Source organism: Rhynchophorus ferrugineus, unplaced genomic scaffold (assembly GCF_030347505.1).
Source record: "Rhynchophorus ferrugineus isolate W39M unplaced genomic scaffold, kcgeb_rfMv2 rfM3, whole genome shotgun sequence".
NCBI classification, from domain to species: Eukaryota; Metazoa; Arthropoda; class Insecta; order Coleoptera; family Curculionidae; genus Rhynchophorus; species Rhynchophorus ferrugineus.
This window is the reverse complement of record NW_027472582.1, coordinates 22,498,323-22,524,857: the sequence shown is the minus strand read 5'-3', so window position 1 is coordinate 22,524,857 and position 26,535 is coordinate 22,498,323. Positions and strand designations below refer to the sequence as shown.

General features: G+C 28.9%; 4 protein-coding genes and 1 long non-coding RNA gene across 5 annotated transcripts; 3 read left to right on the top strand and 2 right to left on the bottom strand.

Annotated features, from left to right (window-relative positions):
• The first annotated feature begins 37 nt into the window (after positions 1 to 37).
• LOC143192796 (protein GUCD1) lies at positions 38 to 2,189 on the top strand. The gene is made up of 5 exons (XM_076398469.1): positions 38 to 253; positions 674 to 833; positions 903 to 1,029; positions 1,569 to 1,860; positions 1,969 to 2,189. The coding sequence occupies exons 1-5, from the start codon at positions 175 to 177 to the stop codon at positions 2,052 to 2,054; spliced, it is 744 nt and encodes a 247-aa protein (XP_076254584.1). The 5' UTR covers positions 38 to 174; the 3' UTR covers positions 2,055 to 2,189.
• Positions 2,190 to 2,962: 773 nt separating this feature from the next.
• On the bottom strand, positions 2,963 to 12,333 carry egl (Egl_like_exo domain-containing protein). The gene is made up of 15 exons (XM_076398466.1): positions 11,639 to 12,333; positions 11,427 to 11,529; positions 11,236 to 11,371; positions 11,067 to 11,177; positions 8,038 to 8,232; positions 7,668 to 7,980; positions 7,436 to 7,591; positions 7,187 to 7,329; positions 6,908 to 7,132; positions 6,535 to 6,752; positions 6,323 to 6,485; positions 6,124 to 6,266; positions 4,829 to 4,981; positions 4,633 to 4,748; positions 2,963 to 4,377 (listed from the first exon to the last, which is right to left on the bottom strand). The coding sequence occupies exons 1-15, from the start codon at positions 11,904 to 11,906 to the stop codon at positions 4,124 to 4,126; spliced, it is 2,697 nt and encodes an 898-aa protein (XP_076254581.1). The 5' UTR covers positions 11,907 to 12,333; the 3' UTR covers positions 2,963 to 4,123.
• LOC143192797 (uncharacterized) lies at positions 8,936 to 12,368 on the top strand. Its single transcript, XR_013004882.1, has 4 exons — positions 8,936 to 9,048; positions 9,096 to 9,420; positions 9,487 to 10,979; positions 11,042 to 12,368. It is a non-coding gene; the product is annotated as an uncharacterized LOC143192797 (long non-coding RNA).
• Positions 12,369 to 17,938: 5,570 nt separating this feature from the next.
• LOC143193883 (uncharacterized) lies at positions 17,939 to 24,744 on the bottom strand. The gene is made up of 17 exons (XM_076400317.1): positions 24,368 to 24,744; positions 23,541 to 24,311; positions 23,265 to 23,487; positions 22,881 to 23,212; positions 22,642 to 22,824; positions 22,355 to 22,582; positions 21,989 to 22,230; positions 21,732 to 21,896; positions 21,182 to 21,320; positions 20,886 to 21,122; positions 20,593 to 20,824; positions 20,353 to 20,535; positions 20,127 to 20,280; positions 19,915 to 20,067; positions 19,636 to 19,822; positions 19,155 to 19,582; positions 17,939 to 19,037 (listed from the first exon to the last, which is right to left on the bottom strand). The coding sequence occupies exons 1-17, from the start codon at positions 24,473 to 24,475 to the stop codon at positions 18,878 to 18,880; spliced, it is 4,125 nt and encodes a 1,374-aa protein (XP_076256432.1). The 5' UTR covers positions 24,476 to 24,744; the 3' UTR covers positions 17,939 to 18,877.
• Positions 24,745 to 24,873: 129 nt separating this feature from the next.
• Mob3 (MOB kinase activator 3) lies at positions 24,874 to 26,281 on the top strand. The gene is made up of 4 exons (XM_076400318.1): positions 24,874 to 25,031; positions 25,119 to 25,269; positions 25,328 to 25,671; positions 25,726 to 26,281. The coding sequence occupies exons 1-4, from the start codon at positions 24,990 to 24,992 to the stop codon at positions 25,867 to 25,869; spliced, it is 681 nt and encodes a 226-aa protein (XP_076256433.1). The 5' UTR covers positions 24,874 to 24,989; the 3' UTR covers positions 25,870 to 26,281.
• Positions 26,282 to 26,535: the final 254 nt, after the last annotated feature.

The window sequence follows — 26,535 nt, the reverse complement described above, 5'->3', positions numbered from 1 at the left end:
GTTTTAAGAAAATTTAACCTTGTTCCGCTGATCATTCCACGGCTAACAAGTTTTGATTTGCCTCACGTTTTTAATTTAGAGAATCGAAACTTCTTTAGTCAATTTAGTATTAACTAAGCAGTGAATGTAAACATATAATAGATTTTTAATAAAATAAGAATAATTGTTAATAAAATGCTATCATTTGAAGGAAATATTTATATCGAAGAACAAAATAAACAAGAGGTTCTAAACGAATTATTATCTATTAACGGTAAGCTTTTAAATGAAATTTAAATTAACTAAATTTAATTTAGGATATGGCCGGTTTTTAAGTTCATTAAATTTTAATTTGCAGTTTTTAATCGATAACTAAAAATGGTAATACATAACATTTATACCGTTACTGTTGCTAAATGAATTATTGCTATGCATCTATAAAGGCAAGGCTTTTAGATTACGTTATCTTTGTTTTAAGAGATATTTAGATTGAATCAGTCAGTAATAAACTGACAAACGCTTCACTTTTTGCGATAATATATAATGAAATACTCAGTTTATAACTCTGCTTCACGTGTTACTAAAATGTTTATTGTTATACGCTATAAAAAATGAGAAGAAAGATTGAACTTCATAGTAGTAAGTTATGGTGTTTACAAAATTTAGTGCTAAATTTGTAAGTTGATTGTTATAGGCTTTCCAGAAAAACATCATATACAACTATGCCATTACAAACAGAAATCAAATTGGGACTGTGGCGTATCATGTGTATTAATGGTATTATCATCTAAACAAAGGGAATATTTCTTAAAGAACTTTAATAAAACATGTAAAGCAGAAGGTTTTAATAAAAGGTAGAAATATAAAACTTATAAACCTGGCATTAAATACGAATGGTTTTTATTAAGTCAAATGGTTTTTAGTACTTGGACAATTGATCTTTGCTATTTATTAAAACGCTATAATATACAACACGTTTACTTCACCATTACAATTGGTGTGCATGAAGGTTATAGAGGAAATAGTTTTTATCATAATATTCTACATAAGGTAAGATCAGCTTTTTAACAGTGACATATCAGTACTTATGACAGCAATTGATAGTTTTTATTTAATATCTATACAGTAAAAATAAGTAATAGTATTTATGTAATAAGAAATAACTACTAGAATTGGTTTAATTAAATGTAATAGACATAAAACGTCACACAGGGGCGCATGAAATTGCACGAATTTCTTTCCTGGTAATAAATAATAAATAATAGAATATGTTAAAATTTTAATACATTAGGCTATGTTATATCTTAATTTTGTGTCCCATTTTTTCCTTCTTTTTTGATATAAAATTAAATAAAAAAAATGTGAAATACGATATAATAAATTTAAAAATTTTTATTTTTATAATTATATATAAAAAATGCAAAATATTATGAAATGTAAAATATATCTCGTAATGAGATGATATAAGGTATGAATTATCAAATAATTTTATCATAAAATGTCCTTAAGGGTTATTTTTAAAGCTATTGTTCAAGAACATTACGACTCAGAATACTGTTTTGTGTTCTAGACTTAATATTGTTTTTTAGGATGAAAACCGGGTAAATAAACGCTTTAAAGATGCTGTAAAAAATAAAGTATCAATAGAAAATAAATCTTTATCAATCAAAAGGATATTAGAACATTTAGTAAATGGCCCTATAATTATTCTAACCAATGCTAAATTATTGTGCTGTGATATCTGCAAATTTAATAAAGTTTCTAGCGAATTACGAAAATGTTTGCCATGGCCGATAGCCTATCAAGGCCATTATATTGTTTTATGTGGATATGACCTGTCCAGCCAGAAAGTGTATTACAGAAATCCGTCTTTTAATGATCGTAAGTATTTTTTCTTAAAATTGTTAATTTTTACTATGATTATGGATTTTAAATTGTACCTTATAAATGTACTGATGAAGGAATGTTTTAAAACAATCAATTTTTTAGATGTATGTATAATGCCATTAATACATTTGGAACAAGCTCGAAAAAGTTATGGTACTGATGAAGACCTTATTTTTATATACAAGTAAAAGCTAACTAGATTTAATAGTGCAATTTAACCCAATGATGTTCCTAAATAGTAGATAGTAATTTTTTGTACAACACAGTGGTGATTCTGCCAATAATAGATTGTCAATTAACATAAATATATCATAAAATGTAAATTGTTTGCTTTTATAATAATAAACAAGGTATAATAATTTTATAGTTCACCTATAACATACATTTATTTGGACAACAAATTAAACATTTAAACATTTTATTAAGTTGATAAAAACATTTTTTGTCATAAGTTAGTAAAATAATTGTGTATTATTATATAACCCTTGAATATAAAAGAAATGGATTTCTAAAAATTTTTTAATCTAATAAACACATATTAATTAACATATCTTTTCCATTAACATGACCCTGATTACTGGCGCTTAACAATTGATTATTTCCGTAAATATAATTTGAAAATACATCATGAACGTAATTAACCACCGCCAAGTACCCTAATATTAAAGAATTAAGAAACTTATAAACGACCGAGATGGATGTTTATAAAAAGGATGTTGTATTAAAATAAATTTATTTCAAAATATATGTTTTCAAGGATGTATTACCTTCAAATATTGAATTTAACATAACTACATAATGTAACAATAGATACTGTTTACTTTTATTAATAGAAACCGCATAATAGTTTTCTAATCTAACCTCAAACGACGTCATATTCGTGATAATTTTATTGGTTAGATTAATTCATTCCATATTATTTTAGTTTTTTCATGTAAAAGGATAATTTCATAAAAAACTGGACATATCATCATACAATTTATCGGCCATCGATACTAGATGAAATAATCAAACTTGTGTAAGTTAATTTTATTACAACACGGCTATAAAGTATATGTTATTTAATTGAAAGGAAGGAACAAATAAAACGACGCTCTTAGTGTCAGTGGAAGGTATATTTACTTGATCAGCTCTTCCAAATTTATAAATTACAAACAAAACATATTAAAACATAGAACCATTACCAGCAAAAATAATATGTATAGAACATACACAAATATTGCTTAATTATTAAAACATCGTTAAAGCCTTTACCATCTTAGAGCAATCTAAGACGTAAAAACTTAATAAATACAAGTTAAAAATAATTAATTTAGTATAAAATACCCGCGTTTCTGATTTTATGATGACGTTGGAAATACATTAAAAAATAACAAATAACATCGCACAGCGTAAAATGTAGCATAAAATCAAAAACGGTAACTTTAAAAAGTATAACATTAGCAGAATAAAATTATGGAATTTTATCACTTCTAAAACACATAAAAATATATAAAAGAATTATTTTATATGGCTGCAAATTGCTCATTTGCCAATTTAAAAAAAAAAAACAAGATAAAAAACATACAATTAATAGTTTGAGAATAACACAATAAAAGTAAGAATAAAATAACTTCTACGAGATGTAGAATGTACTATGAGATATTCATATTATTTTAGTTTTTTCCTTGTAAAAATCAAGATATACAGTATAATAACGTTTGTAATAAAGGCTTGCATATCACAATTTTTTTATGTATTAGGAATATAGCAGAAAATCACAATTGATTTTAACTTAACATTCCTTTGCTACATTAAATTAAATATTTCTTTGAGTACTTCTGCCTCATTCTAAAAATAGTTCATATCTTTACAACCTAAAGTGACATTCTAAAATCTATCGTTTTGTTATTGAGCATTTAAGTCAACATATTTTTGGATTTAATATTTGATTTTAAACTGAGTATTTTTGTTAACATTACAGCGAAAATAGTAAATTGAGATTAGAACTAGCAAAATAATCTATTTCTAAAATTTAAAAGGTATATTCGAAAATCAATTCTAAATAAACCTAAAGAATAAGTTATAAATATGAATTCATAAAAATATAGCAGAAATACCATATTTATTTTGGTTACTTTCTTTGATTAAAAAAAATATTTTGAAAACATACATAATGAACTTAAATCTGAACTAAAAAACACCTCTAGTCTGCACTGTGAAAAGACTTACCCATTCTCTCAGTGGAAAAATGCGGCAGAAAATCTTTTATCTTCAATCAGTCAGTTGATTCTTGGAAAAATATTTTCGTTACCACAATATCGCCTGTACTTAAAGTCTGAGTACTGATATTTGAATGATTATCTTTTGCAAAACCAGGATCATTTTCACTAACACTGCTGATATATTCATTAGTTGGAGAAATGACCCTTTCTGATTTCATGCCATTTATTTTGTTCACATGGCAATTACAAGTGCATTTCGCCATATCACTATCGGTTGGTAACAATGCTGCTGAGCTAAGAATGGATTCTAAACAAAACCAACATAATTAATATCTTTTAGTAACCTTAAAATATATGGGTTAAATAGCAGTCAAAAATAATACTGCATTTCTGAGAGTTTAAAAATTATTTAAGCCAAATAGTCAGATTATTATGGAAATACATAAACTCAAATCAATTTTTAGAGTTATCCTTTTATAAATTGAAATATAATTCAGTAATGGTCTATATCTCAATTTATATGAGAGCATAAACCTTACACACATAAATTTTTTAAAAATACCTAGTTTTTCCAATTTATCTAATTTATCGATTTTGTTGTCATTTAAAATCGAATCTACTAGCTGCATTGATTCTGTTAAGCTGGTTGGTTCTGAATTTCGAGGTGAAGTCATATCACTAAAAGTGAGATTTAAATTAAGATCTTGGTTCAATTTAAATTCAATTAAATCTAATTCAAAAGTAAGATAATTTTTTACCTATCAAAACTTGGATAATCGTCATTTTCACCGTCATCATCAGAGCTGTCATTCTCTCTCTCTTGACCTAAACTTTCTAATTTTTCTAACTTCTTAGCTACTTTTGCTGATGACTTTAGTTTTTCCTTTTCTTCTTCAGTTAATTCAATATATCTAAAAATAATCACATCAATAACGTTGTCAAATGCATTGCTGGATAAAAATGTTAGAGAGGAAAAAATAATTTGGCCTTTCTTTCTTAAAGTACCATATTTCTCGTAATATTTTTGAATGAACAGTCTATAGAACATTCTAGATATTATAGATATTGGAGCTATGTACAAAATACCAAAAAATATTATCCCAAATGTTACACACGTATAGGGTGCTAACAGCGAAACCAAAAATATGCATACATGTGCTACGTTCGTCTGCCCACACATACCAGAGGTAATTTTGCTATGCGTTTTATTTGTTTCATTTGATTTTTATAAGTGAAATAAATAACGACCCCTCAACATATACCGACAATTTAATTTCGTCTTACTCCTTTTACCGAGCTATATTCCCAACATATAAGGTAGTCTTATTAACTTTGAAAGTGGAGCTTCTGGAACATAATTTTATTTTTAGAATATTTTGCTTTTTTACTTTCTTTTTACATAGAAAAAGGCGAAAGATCGTGGTCGAAGACCTGAGAAGGTTCATAAACTGTTGCAAGCCTACATTGTAGTAAACGTGCAGTAAAGTGATGCTAGTGTTTGATGGACTGAAACTAAATAATTCACAATATTTGAACCAGGTCAAATAATGAATGCTATCGAAGCAGCCTATTACACAAACAGCAAAAAAGTTGATTTCACGCTAAGAGTCTTTAGTAGCTCGACAAACTGAGAAGTTTTGCAATGTAGGTCACTTATAGGCGTAAAGCCAGTTTTAAAAGAGGCTTGTGAAAATTGCTTGCTTCGGTTTTTGCTTAAAAATCACACAATTTCTAGTAGCTTTACTAGAAAAATAGCAAAGGGTCATCGATCAACACGTCACATTACAATTGAATACTGTTTGAATTTTTTTTTCTTCATGTTCATTCATGTTAAATTCCTTATGTTGGATATGTAAATCAGGAAATTGAGATAATTTTTTTTAAGACACCAATAAGATGTAATTATAAAATAAAAAAAAACACCAATACTATTTCCTCGATAATTAAAAATTGTGTGGGTGTACAACAGTTATAGTTAAAGAAACACGAAATATTTTTGTAAATCAATGTGTAACATTGAACCCAAACATAAAATATACTAAAGAAACTATACCTTAATAATCGAACTTCTCTATTACTTAAAACCACACTTTTCGTAGCTTGGGCCAATTTTACTCTTAATTCTTTTACTTCAGTTTCAGTTTTTCTCTGGCGTTTCTTCAATTTAACATCATCAGGATTGATGTGCAAATATACCTTAACAAAATCAATCATTAAATTACTAATTATTTACAAAATATACTCTGTATTACCTGTTCATCACACAATTCCATCATCAACTTTTTGTTTTCTTCCTTTATAGCGTTAACCATTGGGTAATAAATTTTATCGCTGACCAAACTCAACACATCAGCAGATGCATATAATATCATTTCTCTAGTTAAAGGTCGTCTGGACCAATATTTTTGATCACGTCTAAAATAAATACATGTTTAAAGAATAATTTTCAAAATTTTAGTTTTACCTATAAATGTTTTTTAATTGATCTTTCATCGGGTTGACCGTAGCTCCATACACCTCACAAAGAGCATTCAAGGCAACACTTTTTGCCTTGTATACTGGTCTGCCAGAATCCTGGTAGGTTAACACAGCATGTGCAGCCTGAGTATCAAAAACACAATTTAATGTAATATTAAACTGTCGAAAGAGATTCACTGAATCGTTCCTACAGTCGTGAACGACCTAAAAAAAATACTTTCATTCATATAAAACTAAATTATATTATTATTAAATTTATCTAAATTTTTGTAACATGACTATAAATTTGATAAATAAGGTGATCTATTAAGAAACATATTTTTGCGCTTCCGTCTATTTGCTGCTGTTCCATTATTTACCTTGATAACTTCTGGGCTTTCTAATATTTTTCTTAATCCAGATTCAATCATTTGAGGACAAGAGATCAAATCAAAAACGTAGGCAGATCCAACCATCGTAGCTATTTGCATCAACGTTAACTGGCCCTTTATTCCTAGATTAATACCTTCACAATCAAATCCTATTACCACTTTATCATCGGTAAACGGCCATGGTTGTTCACCTTCTGAAGGTGTTTTTTTATCCTAGCAAAGGATAATCATTAATAAGAAATCATTAAAAGGTATGCTGTAAACTACTTTATTTGCTTTACGACCCATAATTTCGTCAATAACCATTTGACATTCTCGAACATTGCAAATGACTCTCGTATTTTGAAATAATTTTGTTTTCCAAGTATCACTGTAAACCTGTTGATTCAACATAGTTTGTCTATCTCTACCTAAAAATTATAAAACAAATCCACATCCGTGGACATGAACAAACATTCATATCGATTAAATGTATTAAAATTATAATTTTTTGATAATTGATACAAATAGGTTTACCTGTATTCTCTTGAAGTGTTTTTAAAACCAAACTATTGATTCTTTGTTTTAATGATTGGTTATAATTGGTTTGTTTAGCTGTCGATTTCGTTGGTTCTGGATCTTGAGCATTCGTAATTTCTTGAATTGGAGGATCTACTGTTTTTGCGGCTTTACCTAATTCAATATCAGATTATTAAATATGATTCGAATGTTCTAGTTATGTTCTAAAGAAAATTGAAATATTATATACCTAAACGGAAATTAACGCCTTTCTTTTCTTCTGATACTGGAGGTTCCGGACTTAATGATTTTTGCTGTGCCTCTATTTGTTTTTGTTGCAATTTAGGTTGTTTGAGACGATCGCTGATTGAACGTGGACTAGATGGACTATTTTGTGGTAGGGGTGGTGAAATTGAACTTATTGATTTTTCTATATTGTTCTGAAGTGATGTTGTTTCTATATTTCTTTCACCTTGGTTATAATTCGACTTATTCATTAAATTTTTTATTTCCTCATTATTTATTTGACGTTCTTTAGATGAGTTTTCTTTAATCAAATCCATCTATAAAATATATATTCAAACTGTTGTCTTCTTTTTGTAAACATGGAATGGACTTACTTGAGCAGTAATATGTTTTTGGTTTATTTTGGGAGGTTGAAGTAAAGTTACCAAGTTTGATTGTATGTGGAAACTATCTGAAAATAGACGCAAGAAACTCGATAACTGAGTAGGAGTATTAAAGAGATTGGACCAAATGTTTTCAGGTAGATTACAGCTTACAATTTGAAATAGCTGTTCTACTAAAATTGGACCCTAGAACAAAAATTATTTGTAAAGTAAACGTTTATTTAAACACCAAAAAATAAATCATTCTACATATCTTCATTATATATATATATATATATATATATATATATATATATATATATATAAATTTTAAAAACCAACATAAAAATAATAAAATGGTATCAATGACATTATTAAATTAATTATTTTAAAAGAATATTATAGCAAGCTTTCTCTATGTATGTTATTCTTATATTTCTTATATGTTACAGAGTCATCGATAAAATATTTTAATCAACAAGTTATTAAAATGAAAACTGTGACAGAATATTAATTTGAAGGTAAAATGTTTAACTTTTTGAATGATAATGTAAGGAACTATACTCTTTCAAAACAATAGTGATAATCATTGAGTATATCAATATGAGCCTGTCAAAAGTTGTAAATTCGTCTTAGAGTCAGACAATAATTTCCTTCTCATTTTATTCTATTTAAAAAGAGATAGAATACTGTTGAAAGATCCTGCAAAAGTTGGCCGTTTATCAAACATCTGCAAAATTCTTCAAAATATAATTCGGGGCTATAAACCGGCAAATGTTGTTTTAGGGCTTTGTTTTAATAAATTTCAAATCGCTGCGATTTTTACTGAAAATATTTTTTGCGTGTTGCAGCTGCACTGAATATTAGTACGGGCACGGTCACTAAAATATTTCAAAAATACAACACAATATAACCTTAAATTCACCAAAAAGAAACCTTTTTTATGCGAAACAGGTGACGAATCAAGATAAGCTTGATGTTAGCTGTATCAGAGATCAAATATAGATCAATAATCAATAAACAGTAAGTAGTTTTTTCAATCGAAACATTATTTAATACAATAATTTCAGAGAAAATTGTTAGTCTGGAAAGTATCCATAAAAATCCAAATGATATACAGCTATTTGATGGAAGTAGAACATCCCTTCATACACTGTTGGGTAATATACAATTTAAGTGGTGTAAAGATAACCTACGAAGGGGTTTAATGGAACTTCCAGAGATTCGTTTTAAAAGAATACAATTTTTAAAAACATATAACAAAATCAAGGAAGAATTATTATATCAATTTATATATTTAAATGAGACAAAAATATTTCAGAATGGTACATTGGGTCGCTCATGGCAAGATGATAATAAATATAGTATAATGACAACAAAAGTTGATAGAAAAAGGTAAACGTGGGAATAACTATCAATTAGGTTTTGTTAGTCATAACATTTATTAATAATTCATTGCAGACATATAGTTCTTCATGCCGGAAACAGGAATGGTTTTATCCTGATACAGAATTAGTATTTTCCTCTAAGTCCAAGAGTGACTACCATGGAGAAATGAACCATAACTAGTTTCTGCAGTAGTTTGAAAATCAGCTTTTAAAGAACTTGGAGGAACCATCAGTTATCGTTCATGCAGTTATCGTTAGTGCATGAACAAAGGCTTCAATTAAGGAATGGCTTAAAGTATATAAAATAAGTTTCGAGGAAATCATGTTAAAGAGTGAACTACTTCAAATTGTTACTTGGTAAATAACTAATATGAAATATTTAACTGCATTTTATGTAATTTACTTTTTAAAAAATAAGCCTGAGAAAAGATACACGGTAGATCAGATTACTGAACATTATAGCCACAGAGTATTATGTCTTCCTCCCTATCACTACATATTTAATGCAATTGAGTTGATATGGGGTATTGCAATAGACATTCAGGTCAAGAAGGATATTCAAACCAGAACTGTCTGGATTTATGGAAAGAGATATTGCCGAAAATAACACCTTGTGTTTGTGCGTGCTCGATCAGGCTTATTGAAGAAGAAATTATTGTATATCCCAGAATTACTGAGATATATATTATATATATAATATATGCATTAGAAGTACCATAATGTTAAAATAAATCATAATACATTTTTGTTTCATTATGGCAAATGCATGACTGAGTTTTAGCTCAGTTTGGCTTTGACAAACGCCAAAATTCCAATCCAAATAAACTAATTAAAAAAAATGTTATCAAATATAATTTATTTTAACATTATAGTACATCTAAAAACTACAGTTAATAATAGTTTATAGGGTAGGGTTTATAACCTCATATCACTACTGCTTTCACGAATTTTACATATGTTTGACAACCGGGCGACTTTGAGAACGAACTAATGAGACATTGTGTCTCTTTTTAATTAGAATAAAATGAGAAGTAAAATATTGTCTGACTAACACGAATTTACAAATTGGGGCAGGCAATGTATTAAACATCTTGATGACATATGTACAAAAAACTTTGAATAGACTTTACGTAATAAAGGATACAAAGACCCCCAATAAGTTAGTCTAAGTCTAGTTAATCTAGCCAATGTTAGAAATCAATTGATCAAATTCGTAAAATAATTTCACACAGCATTTATATTCCACAACAGGTTTTTAAAAACTGATCCTTTAACTTTAAAAGGAAATGACAAACATTTTCTTCACTGATTTGTGAGCATGCATTTCTTCAGGGTTACATCACTCATTACCTTCCTGTTTTCATTGATGATCATGATAGCCGAGTAGTGATGAAAAAATGCACCAAATGCTATTAACATTTTTAAAAGCTACACTGAAATATATTTTTGTCTATACTGCTTGCAATGACTGATATTTTCAAATTAAATTATATTTGATAATTATGTTCTGATTATGTTGTTTTGAAATGATGCTGAATTTTTGGTTATACCATTGGGATATAAAAGGTAGACATTAGATTTCATAAAATTAAATATTTTTAAATAGAATAATGAATATTTTGTTGCAGATGTATGTGAAATTCTTAAACCTACCTTAACTTCAATGCATTGTGCTAAGAAATCCAAGAGATTCTGAGTATCTTGGGGATCAATTTTTACATCTGGTTGAAAATGCAGCTCTGTAGTAGGACAGTGTGATCTAACCTAAGTTCAGTTGAACATTTTTATTAGATTGTAGTAATCTTTGTATGCATTAAATTACCTGTGTATAATTTGTTAATATTACTGTTTCCTTCTCATCATCAACAGTAAAAGTTTCTGGATATTTTAATAGAAATTCTCGAAATTCATGAAAGTGTTGACCAGAAACATGTCTAACTTCGGGTGAGGCTTGAGATCTAAGGATCATATATTCATATATTTACAAATTAACTTAATATAATTTCTATTTACCTATGCCCAAGAAGACTTCTAATAGGCACTTCAGTACCTTCCCCATATTGTAAAAGTTTTTCTGAGAAATACTCAACTGCTTGTGTATTATAATCTTTACCACCTAATACAAAAATTATGAGAATTTAATTTAGTTATTTAATTCTTTTTTCAAAATGTAAATAACTTCTAATTAAGGTTACTAAAACTACCACAAGAATCTACAGACACACCTGAACTATTTTTACTTCCAGTATTTTGAAAAGTATTGATGGTAACATACTCTCCTTCCATGGAAAATAAAGAAGGATACTGAGTTAAGAATTTTTTCAAACCACTCTGTGATCCACCTGCTATTTGTCTCATTTCTTTTGTGAAGCCCTTAGATCCAAATTGACAACTTAAATCATGTAGGGTTCTGGGCTCTCCTTTATCTAAGAGACGCTCAAAGAAGAACAGTAATGTCATGTTGCGGGCCAATTCATATTGCATAGCCTCCATGGTTAATTTAAATTAATAGAATTGTTTTAGAAAGGCACAATAATCCTGATGTTAAATTTTCCAAGTGATATGTTCTAAGTGCAATTACTTTTTAATTTTTGTTTTTTGCTTGTTTGTTGCTTTATATATTAATTGAAAATATTATAAGTTAAAATTTAGTGTGTGGTTACTTGAAAAACAAAAAACTTGTATCCCTTGATGAGGTGTAATTTTTTTATTGAATTTATAGCACAAAATGTATTTTTACTAAACCTTCACTGCTATTAATCACAACAAGGCACTTAACTTTTGTAATTACACTAATTTTGAAAACAAAACAAACAAAAATGTTTAAAATAATCTGTAAAATTCTTCTAATGTATTGCTTAGAACGTCAAAATGGCTTGCGCCATCTTGAATTCCTCAGGTTCATGTTGCCAGTTGTTACATACATTTTAATACAAAATATACCATATATTATCAATATTAAATTTTAAGTAATAATTTTTTAAATTTTAACAATAACATTTAATTTAAATGTTCATGAAGGAGATTTAACTTTGTTTTACTAACTTTAATTTGATTTAATTTAACTTTAAATATAATTGATATAATAAAACAAAAAGTAAAATTATAAATTTGGCAATGTTGAACACATCTGACACTTGGCAATCTGGTGACTTGCATTCGATCGACCAAATAAGTTTTCATATATAGTTTTAAAAACTCAATGTGGAAATGCACATGATTTTGAATAGTTGCCAAAATATTCAATTGTGCCATCAATTAGAAAATACTTTCAGTAGCGTTTTTTGCTTGTCAATAAGAGTCTTTTTCTCTAGAAATTATTTCTAAAATTATACAAATTTATATTCATAAAATATTTTATAATTTTTAAAATTCACATGATTTTAAGCTAAACATCTAATAAACCAATATTCTAGAAAATAAATTAATCGAATACATTTTAGAAAAGCATTTTTTTAACACTATCAATCCCAGAAATTATTAAATTCTCCGTTCTCGTGAAATTGAGGTGACCGACATAACATGAACATCACGCAAAAAACTTTGCGTTCAAATAAGATCTTATTGAAACTACAAAAATGGCATAGTAACTAATCACAATGTGAAAGTTTTAGGATATACGAGGGCTTATCAAATATAAATACTTAAATAACAATAATTTCATTAGCTTATTAATAATAAAAATGTAGGGTAATTTTTAAACCCAGGGCGTATAACAAAGATTATATTTAATAAGACCATAATAAATAATTTAACATCTTAAATAAATAAAAATAGAGATCAAAATAAATGATATAACAAATATTTACTCATTAAATGGGAAAATAAATAAAACAAATAAGCGTGAGAGATCTTGATTTGGAGATGATCGGGTCGAGAGATAATTGAAATATTACTTCTATATACTTCTGTACTTCTATTGTCAAATAACATAAATACTGATCGATAATAAATGATGGATAATAAATAATGGATGGTATTGATAGATAATAAAATGTTAGACTAATCAGGATGGTTAGCAATATAATAAACATAGTAGTCAATAATTGATGGACAATCATTATAAAACAGATAATAACGGTAACTGATAACAATGATAAAATATGCTACGATGAAGTATGACATGTGCACACGGTATGAAGGGAAAATAACGCACGACGTACCAGCTTATACCCTAACACCGACAATAATGGACGTGCATGAGATCAAGGGAAACAGACGCACGAGATCCTGCCATTACGGTTGGTAGTACTCGCTAGCGTAAAGCTAAAATATTTAATATGCAAATCAATAAATAAATAATTCTGTTGCTATTGTTAGGATTAAGCCAATTCTCAAATAAATAAATAAACAGTATTGTTGTTAGTGCGCACACTTCTGCAGGTCCAGGTGTGATGCGTACAAGGGAGAGATCACCAAGAGCCAGCAGAAACCACTTTCGGTGGCGTTTATGTATGCTTCCTGTTATCCGCAGATCATAACTACACATCAGAAACTTTAGCCACTTTGACGTTATTTTCTGGAGTATAAAATATCAACATTCCTCAAGTAACTGCATATCTTTCAGCTTTTCTTTATGGATACTTTCAAGACAAACAATTTTCTATGAAAAAAAATTTTTTTGATCGAAAAAACTACTTACTTTTTTATACATTTCGTATATTTGGACTCTGATACAACTAACATCAAGCTGATCTTGATTCATCACCGGTTTCGCATAAAGACGGTTTCTTTTTGGTGATATTATTTTTTATTTTTTGAGATATTTTAGAGACCGTGCCCATATTAATATTCAGTGCAGCTGCAACACGCAAAAAATATTTTCAATAAAACCTTTGACAGGCTGATTCGGTTATCTGTTCAAACTAATCAGACAGCATTATGTCTCTTTTTAACTAGAACAAAATGAGAAGAAAAATATTGCCTGATTCTGAAACGAATTTACAAATTGCGATAGGCAATACATTAAATATATTGATGACACATATATAAATACATTTTGAATAGACTATAGTTATAATTTATATTTACAGTTGCAACCATAAAACTATTATCTTTTATTTGCCATAATTTAAGAATTATGAGGAATATATGACGATCCGAAGAAATAATAAAATAGAGTAGAATAAAATATATAACGATAGATGGATAAATAAATAAATAAGTAGAGCTTAATGAATAGAGAATAATAAGCATAAAATAATAGAGAGATAATAATTATAAATAAGGGATAACAAATGTAAAATAATAAATAGAATATGAGAAATGAACGCTAATAAATATAACATAATAATTAGAACATAATAAATGCAGATTTAATACATAATAAATGATAATTAAAAAGAGAAAACTGTAATAATTTGCGAACAAACTCACCATTTGGGGAAACTAGGCCTGAGCGGCGGTCTCTGATGGCTACACAGTAAAATAAACTGAACAAGAAGAATTTAGTGACTAGCCGTCGCGTTCTTTTTCTTTTTTCCAGGATGACCAGTTAAATGGTCTTTGGCTGACGTTGTTTCGGGTTCAGCATAGAAACGTTTTGCGGGGGAAAGAGACCCTGGTTTATGACTGGGATTGTCGTATTTGGTTTAACTACCGGTGTTTATGGATGGGTAGGGATTTGATCGTCAAGTTCGATTTGAACCATACACTAAGCATGTCGCGAAGTTTTTCACAAACGGAATGCCTGATTCTAAGTGTGTGTATCACACCTGTGCTCCGGTAGAGGCACTTTCTGGGGGATTGGGAGTTTGATTTTTCTGCAGAGGAGTGTAAATAGTAGACTGTACACGCAAATAGCGTGCTGCTTTTGGGCTGACCACTGGAACCTACGGTCGATTTGGAGACCGGGGAATGATAACTTCTGGAGCCAGAGGATAGAGACTTTTCCAATTTGGAGGTGGTATCCTTCTGGTATGATATGGCACGGAACTCCTTCTTACGGCGGAACAGAATAGCTTGAGTTTTGCTCGGGTTTATCTGCAGCCGCCAAAGTTTGTACCACGCAATCGCCTGGTTGAGTTGGACCTAGAGTCTGTCGCAGATTGCGTCGGGACTGTAACCGGTGGTGAAGAAAGCTGCGTCAGCTGCATAAAATGCTGTGTGTTATTGTTTGTGAAGTTTCAAGTATGAGTGGATCAGGGAAATTATGTAATCGGTAAACCTAGCTGACTCGCTTTAAATTTTAGATCGCTGTGCCATACTTGAACGAAAGCTTTGGATACATCTAGAAAGACGGCTCCAGCTTTGCGACCTTTTATAAGTGCCTGATCGATGATTGCTGAGACGCGAGCAGCTTGATGGAGGCGTAAGTGTTTGGCAGGGAAACCGAATTGTTCGTCAGGGATTATGTGGTGCGCGTCAGTGAAACTATTTAACTAACAAATTTGGAGAGTGGACTAATTAGACTGATAGGCCTATAGTCGGAAGGAATTGACTTGGCTTTCTTCTTGGGGATAACAACGACAAGCATATGTTTCCAATTTTTTGGGAAATGCTTTAACCTCACGGTGGAGTTAATAATATTGGCAAGGTCAGAAAGTTGCTTGCTGGTGAAGTTTTTCAGATAGTTTACTGTGATTCCATCTGTTTTTGAAGATAGACGTTTTATTGAGAGCTGGGGGTCTCTAGGAGAGTCGCTATGCGCTTTAAAAGATGATTTGACGTGAAATTGTTCCTTTGTAAGGAGGGGATAGTGCCAGTAACGCCAGTAACGTATGTTGTGGTGGGTCAAGCGAAGGCTTGCATTTCATTATATTTCATAGCTCGGCTTTTTTCGGATTTGTTATGGCGATATCCGTGGAGGAATCGGCTTTTAGAAGGGGGATTGCGTTTGAAGTTTTCCCCATTACGCTTTGGCGGCGCGCCAGAAGGAGCAGTGGGGTTGCCTAGACTTTGAAGAAATGATTTCCATCTCCTCTCATTCCAGACTTTTACACTGTCCCTGACTTCTCTGATTGCGCACTGGGCCACGCGTTTAACCTCAGGATCCAGGGTGGCACGAGCTCTTCTCGCTAATCGGTTCTTGTACATGATTAGTTCTTTAACTGCGTTTAGGAGCTTTAATTGAATAGGTTCCACCGGGGCCTGTGATTCTGTCGTTTCAGAAGAATAATTTGGAATCTTGAAGAGGATGGAGAGCTTTAGAAAGGTTTCCTGGAGATGCAAAATATCGACAGTGCAGCAATAAGTTCCTCCTTCTTACCGCGCCCGGAATATGCATTCCAGGACAGGATTATTAATAGGGTGCGGAGTGAATTCTAGAAGCTGTGTGCTAATGGTGTTGAAGATAGCCTCCTTGATAATCTGAAGATGTCCAGGAGAGTATTTAGCCAGTGGTGATCGGGTTTGTGGAGCTGTGGGAGTAGCAGCCAATCGACTGCTTATTAATTGCCATCAGCAGCAAAACAAAATACAATAAGGGGCATACTAGTCAATCATAATATCGTACCAGTCAAACTAATAAGAAGACTGTGTAAGCGCCTTTTAAGATTATTTCTAAGTTCATCGTTTGTCAATTGGTAGCCTTAATACTAGAAATCTTAGTTGGGAAGCTACGTTATACTATAGGTTATATATAATACAGATAAACCCTAATTGATAAAAAGCACAGTTTAAAGTATAAAAACATCATTTTCATTAAATAACCACCTTAAAAAAGGACAGAACAGGTCAGATCTTAAAAACCTACTTCGTACCGTATTAACCCACTTATAAAAATAACAGATTTGGAAATTACCACTCAATAATCGACTAAGTATATGGAGTAAGACTAAGTATATAGAAAAACAGCGGTTATTGAAAAGGCATTTGAAGAAAAAGAATACTGCCCTAGAGTATTAATGGCCTTTAGGACTGATTTTTGGAGCTATTGTCAATTGTTGTAAAATCAACATTATCTTTTCAAAAGGAAAATTTAGTTTCGTGGAAAGGCGCATATTCACCATTTAAATCTATTTCGACTGGAGTTCCGCTGGGTACTGTCTTGGAACCATGCCTGTATCTACTCTGCATGCTGTTATGCCAATAACAAAGAAAGTTCTTGGAACATTTACCGACGACATAATCATTATCGCGTAGGGCAGTAGCAGGCGTAGAAGAGACAGCCAACAAGTTCAACAAATAAACTAGAGCCCGGAAAATATCACCTAAAATAAAAGATATTGGTTTATCAGTGCCTACTTGGACTTATGGGGCTGCACTATAATCCAAGGATGGCAAAATAAAATCTTTCGACCAATGAATTTACGAAGTTATCCAAGATTTCCACTTAAAACATGAAAAATAGTTACTAAATTACAACAACATAGAAATAACACAGCTTAAGTAATTTAATTTGGAAAATGCATACTGATACCTACACTACACCCTACACTCGTTCTGTTTGTATAATGCTGCAAGTACAACTATACAATGGTAATAAATTAATATTGCAATAAGCCTATCTAATGTAAGGAATAATTATGTTTTAAAAAATTAAATAACCAAACAGAAAGTATATGCTGATTAAAATTTAACACATATTCAGAAAATATTTTTATTTTTAATAGATATTTACATAATTATGCAGGGAATGTTATGAAATTCGAAAAAAAAAGATAATTTACTTTAGTAGATATTAGATTCTTATACTTAACGGTTTTCTGTTATTCTTTTTCTAAAATTATACTATTCTAGATATTGAGGGTATAAAAATAAATATAACACGAACACGACACACTTATACACTAGATATATTCTAATAACTGAAACAGTCTTAATTTTGTTCTACTTACTTGAGGAGATTGCATTACATGTAGAGAAGTTCTATATTAAATCAATTTTTGAAATGACCTTTTAAAAAGGCGACATTTTAACATTATCTTGAAAATCATTTGTTTTAGTACATGAGACTGATATAAATATTGTAGTATTTTATCAATAATCTCCAACAAGTAATTTTATTAACAATAAATATATAAATAAATAACAAACATATGTTATGGCAATTATTAATCATAAATAGGGGCAACAATATATAAAAAAATAAATACTAGCTTCGCATATTTAAATGACAATGAATGGAATGTTCGTTGGCAAATTAGGTCGAAGGTCAAATCAGTCTTAAAAAATGATCTTATATCGAATACATTCACCCTTGAGTCAATTTAAAAAAATCCCTATACATATTGCATTACTGACTGAAGTGATCAAATTAATAAAATAGTGAAAATATAAAACGGTTGAAGTGAATAGAGAGAAAACTATAGCAGGATATATTTAACTGAATACTAACATCTAACCCTAAGAACTTAATAACTTAAACTGTACATATATAGTTTTTATTATGGTAACTTTTGACAATGGATATAAGTAAAATTGAAATTTTAAAGAATCGAAATTTTATATTTTGTGTTTATTAAAGTTGGTTGATATTATATGTTTCTACGACTTTTAACTCATAAACTTTAACTCAATTAAAATTATAAAATACTTCCAACAGCACTCTCAATTTCGTTTTCATTCAAAGAATTGATGGTTTGTTCTGTATCAGAAAATTCATTATATTCATTTGTTACTTCATAATGAGGATTAGGATAGCTTATTGATTTTATTGCTGAATCTAGTTCTTCAGCTTTAGGCCTGTAAAATAAAAACTGAATAGTATATGTTACTTATATCTTACTATATAAACGTGTACATTTATATTTTAATTATCAATTAATGAATTGTATTAATTAATGTAATCTAAATTAATACCTAAAAAAATTGCGGCAATTTTCATTATCTGTGCTGCTTTGAGATCCTTCATCTTCCAAATCAGAAATGCGACTATTTTTATGGTCTTGATTGGATGCACTAGATGAACTAGCGTTACTTAAGTCTGTCATTTCATTATTATCTATATCTGATTCAATTTTCTGATTGGGCTTTATTTCATTCCTTCCATCAATATTGCTTTCTTGCGTTTGAGCATCTTTTTTAACACTGAGGATATTAAAGTGAGGGTGCTGTTTCAGTGTTTGTAAAATATTGTTAAACGACAGTTCATTTGTATGTTTGGGAGAAGCGGATATCGTGTTATTGTCAGTTTCTCCAACAGAACTCGTCCTAGTTTGTTCTACTTGTCCTATTGATTCCTCAAATATATCATCGTCTTTATTCACAACTTTTACTTCCTTCCTTGACTAGAAATATATTTATTTATTTAATTGTTAGGAAATGTTAAGCTTAGAAATACCTTTCTTTGTAATTTTGTATACTTTTTTCTATCTTCCATATAATTTTTTTTGTTTTGTTTCAAGAGATAATTTTGAGATTCTGTATTAATATATCTTGGGATTTCAGGAAATTTGTCCAACAATTTCCAATCAAAATTTTCGTGAATTACCATGTGAAGTCTCAATTTTGAACTAGCGTTGTGATACCTATATAAATATTATAATGTATCTTTTTTCAATTTTTTTTTATTATTTGAATAACAGAAAAATCTGAATTGGGATAATATTTCTAATAATACCTTCCACATATCCTACAAATAAAATTTGAACCAAAGCCTTGACCATGAAGTAAAGTCGGATGTGTATCTCTCAGGTGAATTTGAAGACTTTCATAGTTCTTGTTAGTCTTTAAGCATATTCCACATACAGTAGCTGCAACTTGCTTATGACATCTGCAAAACAACATTAAATCACATAATTATTAATATATAACAAAATGTATTAAAAATACCTTATATAATGCTGCCATAAATGTTTTTTAGCAGGCCATGTTTTATTGCAAATTTCACAACAAGATGGATCGTTACTATTAACATACACAGTTCTTTTTGAATGATTGGTAAGATTATTTTTATCAGTTATATGTATTTTCTTATGTCTGTCTTCTAAATATAATATGTAATGGTTCAAAATAATTAGTGAATAATTATTTATTATAATTTAATTCATATACATACGAATTAGTTTTTGCTTCTCAACATCATCACCATCAGAATTAACGTCATATGCATCTTTGTAGTCTAATACTTGATTTTCTAACAAAGGAAAAGATGGAACAATTGGATTTTGAATATCTGTACATTGTTGTTCTAAAAATAGTTGCTGCTCTTCACTCAGTTCATTTATTTCATTATCACCATCTAGAAATAATAATATATTAATTTAATTTTAAATATAAATAAGTGAATACATTTTACCTTCACTGTCACTAGAATTATTACTATTATTTTCATTTTCATCAGAATTTTCATCACTATCGGTCTCTATGGTTTTTTGATTATTTCCAAAATGTAAATCATTAATTTCGTTTGCATTGTTTAATTGAATAGTGGATTTTCCTGTACAATTTGTCACAGCTGTTTGATTTACATGGACTAGATTCATGTGAATCTCTAACTGAGTATCACATTCATATAGCTCTAGACATACCTTAAATATTTTTTAAATATAATACTAGAAATGTCTTTTAAATTAATTAAGCACTACTAACTTTACAGGCTTTGAATGTAGTACCATGGCTTTTATTAATATGATCATATGCTTTCCATTTGGATCCATAATTTTTACCGCATACAGGACAAGATGTTAAAGGATCTAATTGACTTTTATGTATACAGGTAACATGGTCTTTTAAAACTTTTTGATTTTCAAAAAGCTTCAAACAAATGCCGCAGCTTAAACTGAGTATTTTTCGATGTAAACTTAATATATGCATTTTTAATTTTATCTGAAATAGATAATAATTTATTTTTGTTATTTTCACCATACCAGGAAAAGTTCTCTCACTTTACTGGATAATGTATCGCCACAAAATTGACAAACATAAGAATTTTCATGATCTCTTAAATGTTCTAATAAATCTTTCTGACATCTTAATATGTTTTCACAAATAGTGCAAACCAAATGACTGGATGGATGCTGAAATCTAAAATGCATATTTTAATTATAACTTATTTAGAACTAGAACTTATTGAGTAAATATATGTAATACTAGAATCTCATCTGTCATCTTCAGGTATTGCTTCGTTGTGCTTTACTTTTCGTTACACGAGCTAAACTGAGTTCGATGAGATTCAGATGTTGACTTAACAAGTCAAGCAAGTATGTATGAGCAAGTATATGAATGACGTAATGTTAAAATGTGTATGGTTCTCTAAAATTAAATTGATGTTCTGCTGAATACGCAAGTGACTCTACTCTTGATTGGACCAGTCAATTTTAACATTGTAGTAGATAGATGACTCGAGAGAATAAAATCAAAAAAGTATTCAATATAAACAACTTCTTATAACTCATATGAAATTAATACATCTATTTAAGTATATAAAAATCTTACCTAATATGGCTGACAATCTCACATTTGCTTTGAACTTTTTCATTACATATTTCACAAACATAATCAGAGTGATAGTTTATCAAATGCTTAGCAAGACTTTGCCTATCTTTGAAGATTCTAGCACAAGATTTGCATCTAGTTAGTAAATCTTTTTGCATTCTGGGTCTAAAAACAAACTTTATTAGTAATATGTTCCATACCTAAATATTTTTAAAAAATGTAATTACAATATATGGCTAATAAATCATTTATTCTACCTGCAATTCTTCTTGTGTTTCTTTAATAATACTTTTTTGTGAAACGTCTTTGAACATTTAGGGCATTTTAGTGCACCTTCTCCAGCGGGTGGTGTATAATTAGTAATTATATTGTTATACATATTATGTGAAGGGTCTATTTCTTTAGGAGCAGCTTTAGGTTCGGATGAATCTTCATTTTCTTGAGCAGAATATCTATCTGACGAATTTTCATCACAATCTGTGTTATCTTCTTCACTTTCCTATAAAACATTATTGGAAATTATTTATGTTCAAATATAACATTGATTGAAGTAAATAATAAGTATTTAAAATGTTAAGTGAAACCTATTAAAAAAAAAAAGGTCTTAAATATTTTGTTCATACCTGTTTTGATAAAATATCTGTGTAATTATTTTTGTCAATGTTAATAGAACTAGGAATATAGTTGTCATCATTTTTTAACGCAGTCTTCATTTGGTGTATCTTAGCAAAATGCTGAGCCAAATGATATTTTGACGCGCTTGTTTTAAAACACATTTGACAAGTAATACTCGGGTGACCTTTATGCAAGCGATTAACATGCTTCCACAAATGAGAATTTCTGCCATAAAACTGTAAAATTTCCATTGTTTTCTTATTCAAAATAGTGCTTTAATGTGATATTTACTAACCTTATTACATAAATCACAGTGAAATATAGAATGAATGCTCCTTCGATGAAATGAAAATTTTTTAAATGTATCAAAATTAGACTTTCTACACTCGAAACAGCTAAAATACTTTACGGGTGACGCATCACATTGCTTTGGCTTTTCATTTATGCAAATATAATCTTCTGGGTCAAAATTTTTTACCTTTAAGTCATATAGGAATAAATTTCTTTTGTACAATAACTGCATAAAAGGCATACCTCTTTTCGACATATTTTTAACAAAAAATTGTGCAATAAAATATGGTTTTCGACTACCTTGAAGTTATCATCACCAAAATAACATACTTGGCAGTAGAATCTTGTCAAAATAGGGTGATCTAAAATACACTTTTCCACATGTTCCTTCAATTTTGTAATATTGCTAACTTGAAGCAAACATATACCACACAAATATATAGGAGTATCAAAATGTTTCAGTTGTAGATGTAGAAATAATTCATTTCTGTTGGAAAATATAGCTGGACAATTAGGACAACTAAAATTGTAATTCGCTAATGCTGAATTTGTACTATTGTCTGATAATTTATCATCTACAATTATTAATATTATTTATATAAAAATATGTTATGTTTCAAATATTACCAGGTAAATCTGTGGATTTTAAATCTGAAATTTTTAGCAAATTAGGTAAACTTTTCTTCTTTTTTCCTAATGATAAATAATCCAAATCATTATGCTGAAGAGCTTGTTCTCCATGAATGTATTCCTTTACATGGACTTCAACAAAGTGTGATATTAATGCTTCGGTACTTTGAAGTTGTACTTTACACAAAAGACATGTTTGAAATAATAATAATGAATTTATCTGAAAGAATATATAAATAATCAATAGTAGCTAATACAATAGTGTCAACTTACTGAATGGTTAGTTTTGTTATGTTCAGAATACATATTAGGTGCAAAATCTTCATGTGCATGACTTGATGTAATATCTTCATATTCTTTTTTAATATTGTCTATAGGCATATTAACAGATGTATCATTATTAAATTGAATGGAATATTCTAACTTTTTAGGCTGTTTACTTTTTCTTCTACTAGTTACAGGTTCTAGCCTGCATATTTTTGTTAAGCTATTTTCAATGAATTGACTTTTCCTTTTTCTTCCATTACTTCTTTCTGATATTTCTTCCATTAAATTTGGCATTGATTGTGGTAATACATGTGGTTCTCTTGATTCATTTGAAATAAATTCAGTCAAGTTAAAATTATTTAGCAATTGATTTTCAACTAAAATAACTTGTCCCTGATTTAACTGATCATCATACTCTTGTGAATTTGAATCAGATAACACATCATAATCCACTAACACTGGAAATGATTTAGATTTATTTTCATTGAGAAAATTACTTGTTAATGGAAATCTATAGTTTATATCATTTTTATTTCCCAATAGTAGATCCAAAAAATCTTCAGTTTGAATGCATTTACTTTCATTAGAGAGGGAAAGTGAAACAATACAACTTTTATCCTTTTTTCTTTTACTTTTCAAACAGGAATCTTCCACATCAAACTTTGATTCTAATATTATTATGTTTTGAAGGCAATTTTTTGTAAAAATATAAAAATTTTCAATTTTGTTGTAACATTCTGTACATATACTTTCAGGTAATAAGTTATGTGGTGTTAGCTAAAGACCATATAAAATATATAATTATAAACATTTTTTTTGCTTTTAATACTTACTATAATAGGTAAACAAGTTTCTATCTTGTGCTTCAATCCTATAGTTTTAAAAATATTTGCAAAATTATTACCAGATTTTCCACATATTATACAAAGCTGAGTATCCATTTTTACAATATTTAATCAAAATCGAACATTTTTTAGTCTCCTAATTTTATTCTTTCTTGCTTCTTCTGAATATTGTCGAGTTTCTTATTTTGGAAAATATATGTAAATACAACCTATGATACTGTTTACCAATGGCTTTTATTATGTTATTTTAAGTCTACTTAATTATTAGTGAAGTTGTTTTGCAAACATAATAATCACAAACATTACGACGCCATTCCATATTTTTGGGATTTTTGGCAACATTTTTGACAAGGCTTTAATCAAATGTATTTACCACCCACTAGATGGCAGGCGTATATGTTTTATAAATATTCGTATTATAATATAACAATATCTACAGTCTTCCATAAAATTATTAATATTGTTAAAGAGAATATTAACCTATGAAATAATTTATATCAATTCTTGATTTTTGAAAATCTAATAACTGTCAATGTCACGGTAGTTTATTTAACCTAAAAAGGGATATACATTTTATGTATTTTTTTGCGTTTTATACTATTTTTGTGCTATGGCTTTAAACAATTTTTTTGATTTTTTTCAAAAAGGAAAGGTCTGTATTAATTTTATGTATATTATAAATAAGAAAAAAAAGGTTCTTTTGAAATAATTGCTTATTTTATATTTCTTCTAATTTTAGACTTTTCGTCCTAAGAAAAAATTTGCTCATGGCACTATAAGATATAGTTTACATAAACAAGCTTGTGCTAGTTTAAATTCAGGTATAAATTTAAGAACTGCTGTAAAATTGCCACAGGGAGAGGACTTGAATGATTGGATTGCCGTCCATGGTAAATATTATTTAATAAACAATGGAAAATTTAAAAGATTTACAGTAGTATTTTTTAGTTGTTGATTTTTTTAATCGAATCAATTTAATTTATGGAACTATTTCTGAGTATTGTACAGAACAAACTTGTCCAACAATGTCTGGAGGTCCTCGTTTTGAATATTTATGGGCAGACGGAGATAAATTCAAAAAACCTACTCCTTTACCTGCCAGAGAATATATAAGTTATTTAATGGATTGGATTGAAATGCAGATAAACAATCAGGCACTTTTCCCATGTACAAGTGATTTACCGTTTCCAAAGAACTTTTCCAGTCATTGTAGTAAAATTCTTGCAAGATTACATAGAGTTTTTGTACATGTTTATATTCATCATTTTCAAAATATAGTTGCTATATCAGCTGTAAGTGTACACTTATATGTTTTATATTCTAGTTATATAATAATATTTTTTTAGGAAGCTCATGTTAACACATGTTATAAACATTTCTATTATTTTGTAACGGAATTTGATCTAGTAAGTAGGAAAGAATTAGAGCCATTACAGGAAATGGCATCAAGGATTTGTAAAGATCCTCCAGTGGAAGTTAAAAGTCAGTAATTAAAAGATTTGTAGATAAAATAGCTTTAATCAATATTAGGATTTTTATAAAATACTATTGCTCAGTTTTTGTTACAAATTTTAGAGGATATTCTTTAAATATTATTTACCTCTTTAATTGCTAAGTCAAAATTATACACAAGATTAATTGAATCTGAAATTATCTGATAAATTACTATGTCTCATGTTTAAATTTATTGTATTTTGCTAAAGTTCGTGATAAAATATTTATTTATTCATCTTATAGTTAACCAGTTTATTATTTATGTTATGCAGGTTTATAAAGCTTGTATCTTATTTAGAATCTCGTAGATGATGTGTTGCATATATTTGTTTTTTGTTATTTTTACAATATTAGATTATGTTTTAATGAATTTGTAATCCATATACTTAATAAAATAAAACAAGGTTATATCTTATAGTTTTATTATAGCTTTAATATTAAGTACAATTAGTTATGTATCAAAAAATTAGTGTTATTTTGTTTAGTTTTGTAAAAAGCATATTTGAGTGTATTTATTTTTCATCATAGATAATTCTTATTCATTTTTTTATTATCGAATATATTTAAATTCGCTATATTTCCTATACTGTTACCTAGTCCTTTAAGAAAAGTTGTTATAGGAGCTATATTAGTAAATGTCTTGGCTGGTAAACTAGCTTCTG

Excerpts from the sequence above, each read along its gene's own strand:
- Mob3 (XM_076400318.1), top strand. The coding sequence starts at position 24,990 with ATGGCTTTAAACAATTTTTTTGATTTTTTTCAAAAAGGAAAG. Across the intron at positions 25,032-25,118 it reads ATTTTTTTCAAAAAGGAAAG|ACTTTTCGTCCTAAGAAAAA; the intron begins GTCTGTATTAAT and ends TTCTAATTTTAG. Across the intron at positions 25,672-25,725 it reads ATATAGTTGCTATATCAGCT|GAAGCTCATGTTAACACATG; the intron begins GTAAGTGTACAC and ends ATATTTTTTTAG.
- LOC143193883 (XM_076400317.1), bottom strand. The coding sequence starts at position 24,475 with ATGGATACTCAGCTTTGTATAATATGTGGAAAATCTGGTAATAATTTT. Across the intron at positions 24,312-24,367 it reads AAACTTGTTTACCTATTATA|CTAACACCACATAACTTATT; the intron begins GTAAGTATTAAA and ends TATGGTCTTTAG. Across the intron at positions 22,231-22,354 it reads CAGATATTTTATCAAAACAG|GAAAGTGAAGAAGATAACAC; the intron begins GTATGAACAAAA and ends AATGTTTTATAG.
- LOC143192796 (XM_076398469.1), top strand. The coding sequence starts at position 175 with ATGCTATCATTTGAAGGAAATATTTATATCGAAGAACAAAATAAACAA. Across the intron at positions 834-902 it reads GCAGAAGGTTTTAATAAAAG|TACTTGGACAATTGATCTTT; the intron begins GTAGAAATATAA and ends AATGGTTTTTAG. Across the intron at positions 1,861-1,968 it reads AAATCCGTCTTTTAATGATC|ATGTATGTATAATGCCATTA; the intron begins GTAAGTATTTTT and ends TCAATTTTTTAG.
- egl (XM_076398466.1), bottom strand. The coding sequence starts at position 11,906 with ATGGAGGCTATGCAATATGAATTGGCCCGCAACATGACATTACTGTTC. Across the intron at positions 7,330-7,435 it reads AACACTTCAAGAGAATACAG|GTAGAGATAGACAAACTATG; the intron begins GTAAACCTATTT and ends TATAATTTTTAG. Across the intron at positions 6,486-6,534 it reads CAATTAAAAAACATTTATAG|ACGTGATCAAAAATATTGGT; the intron begins GTAAAACTAAAA and ends TATTTATTTTAG.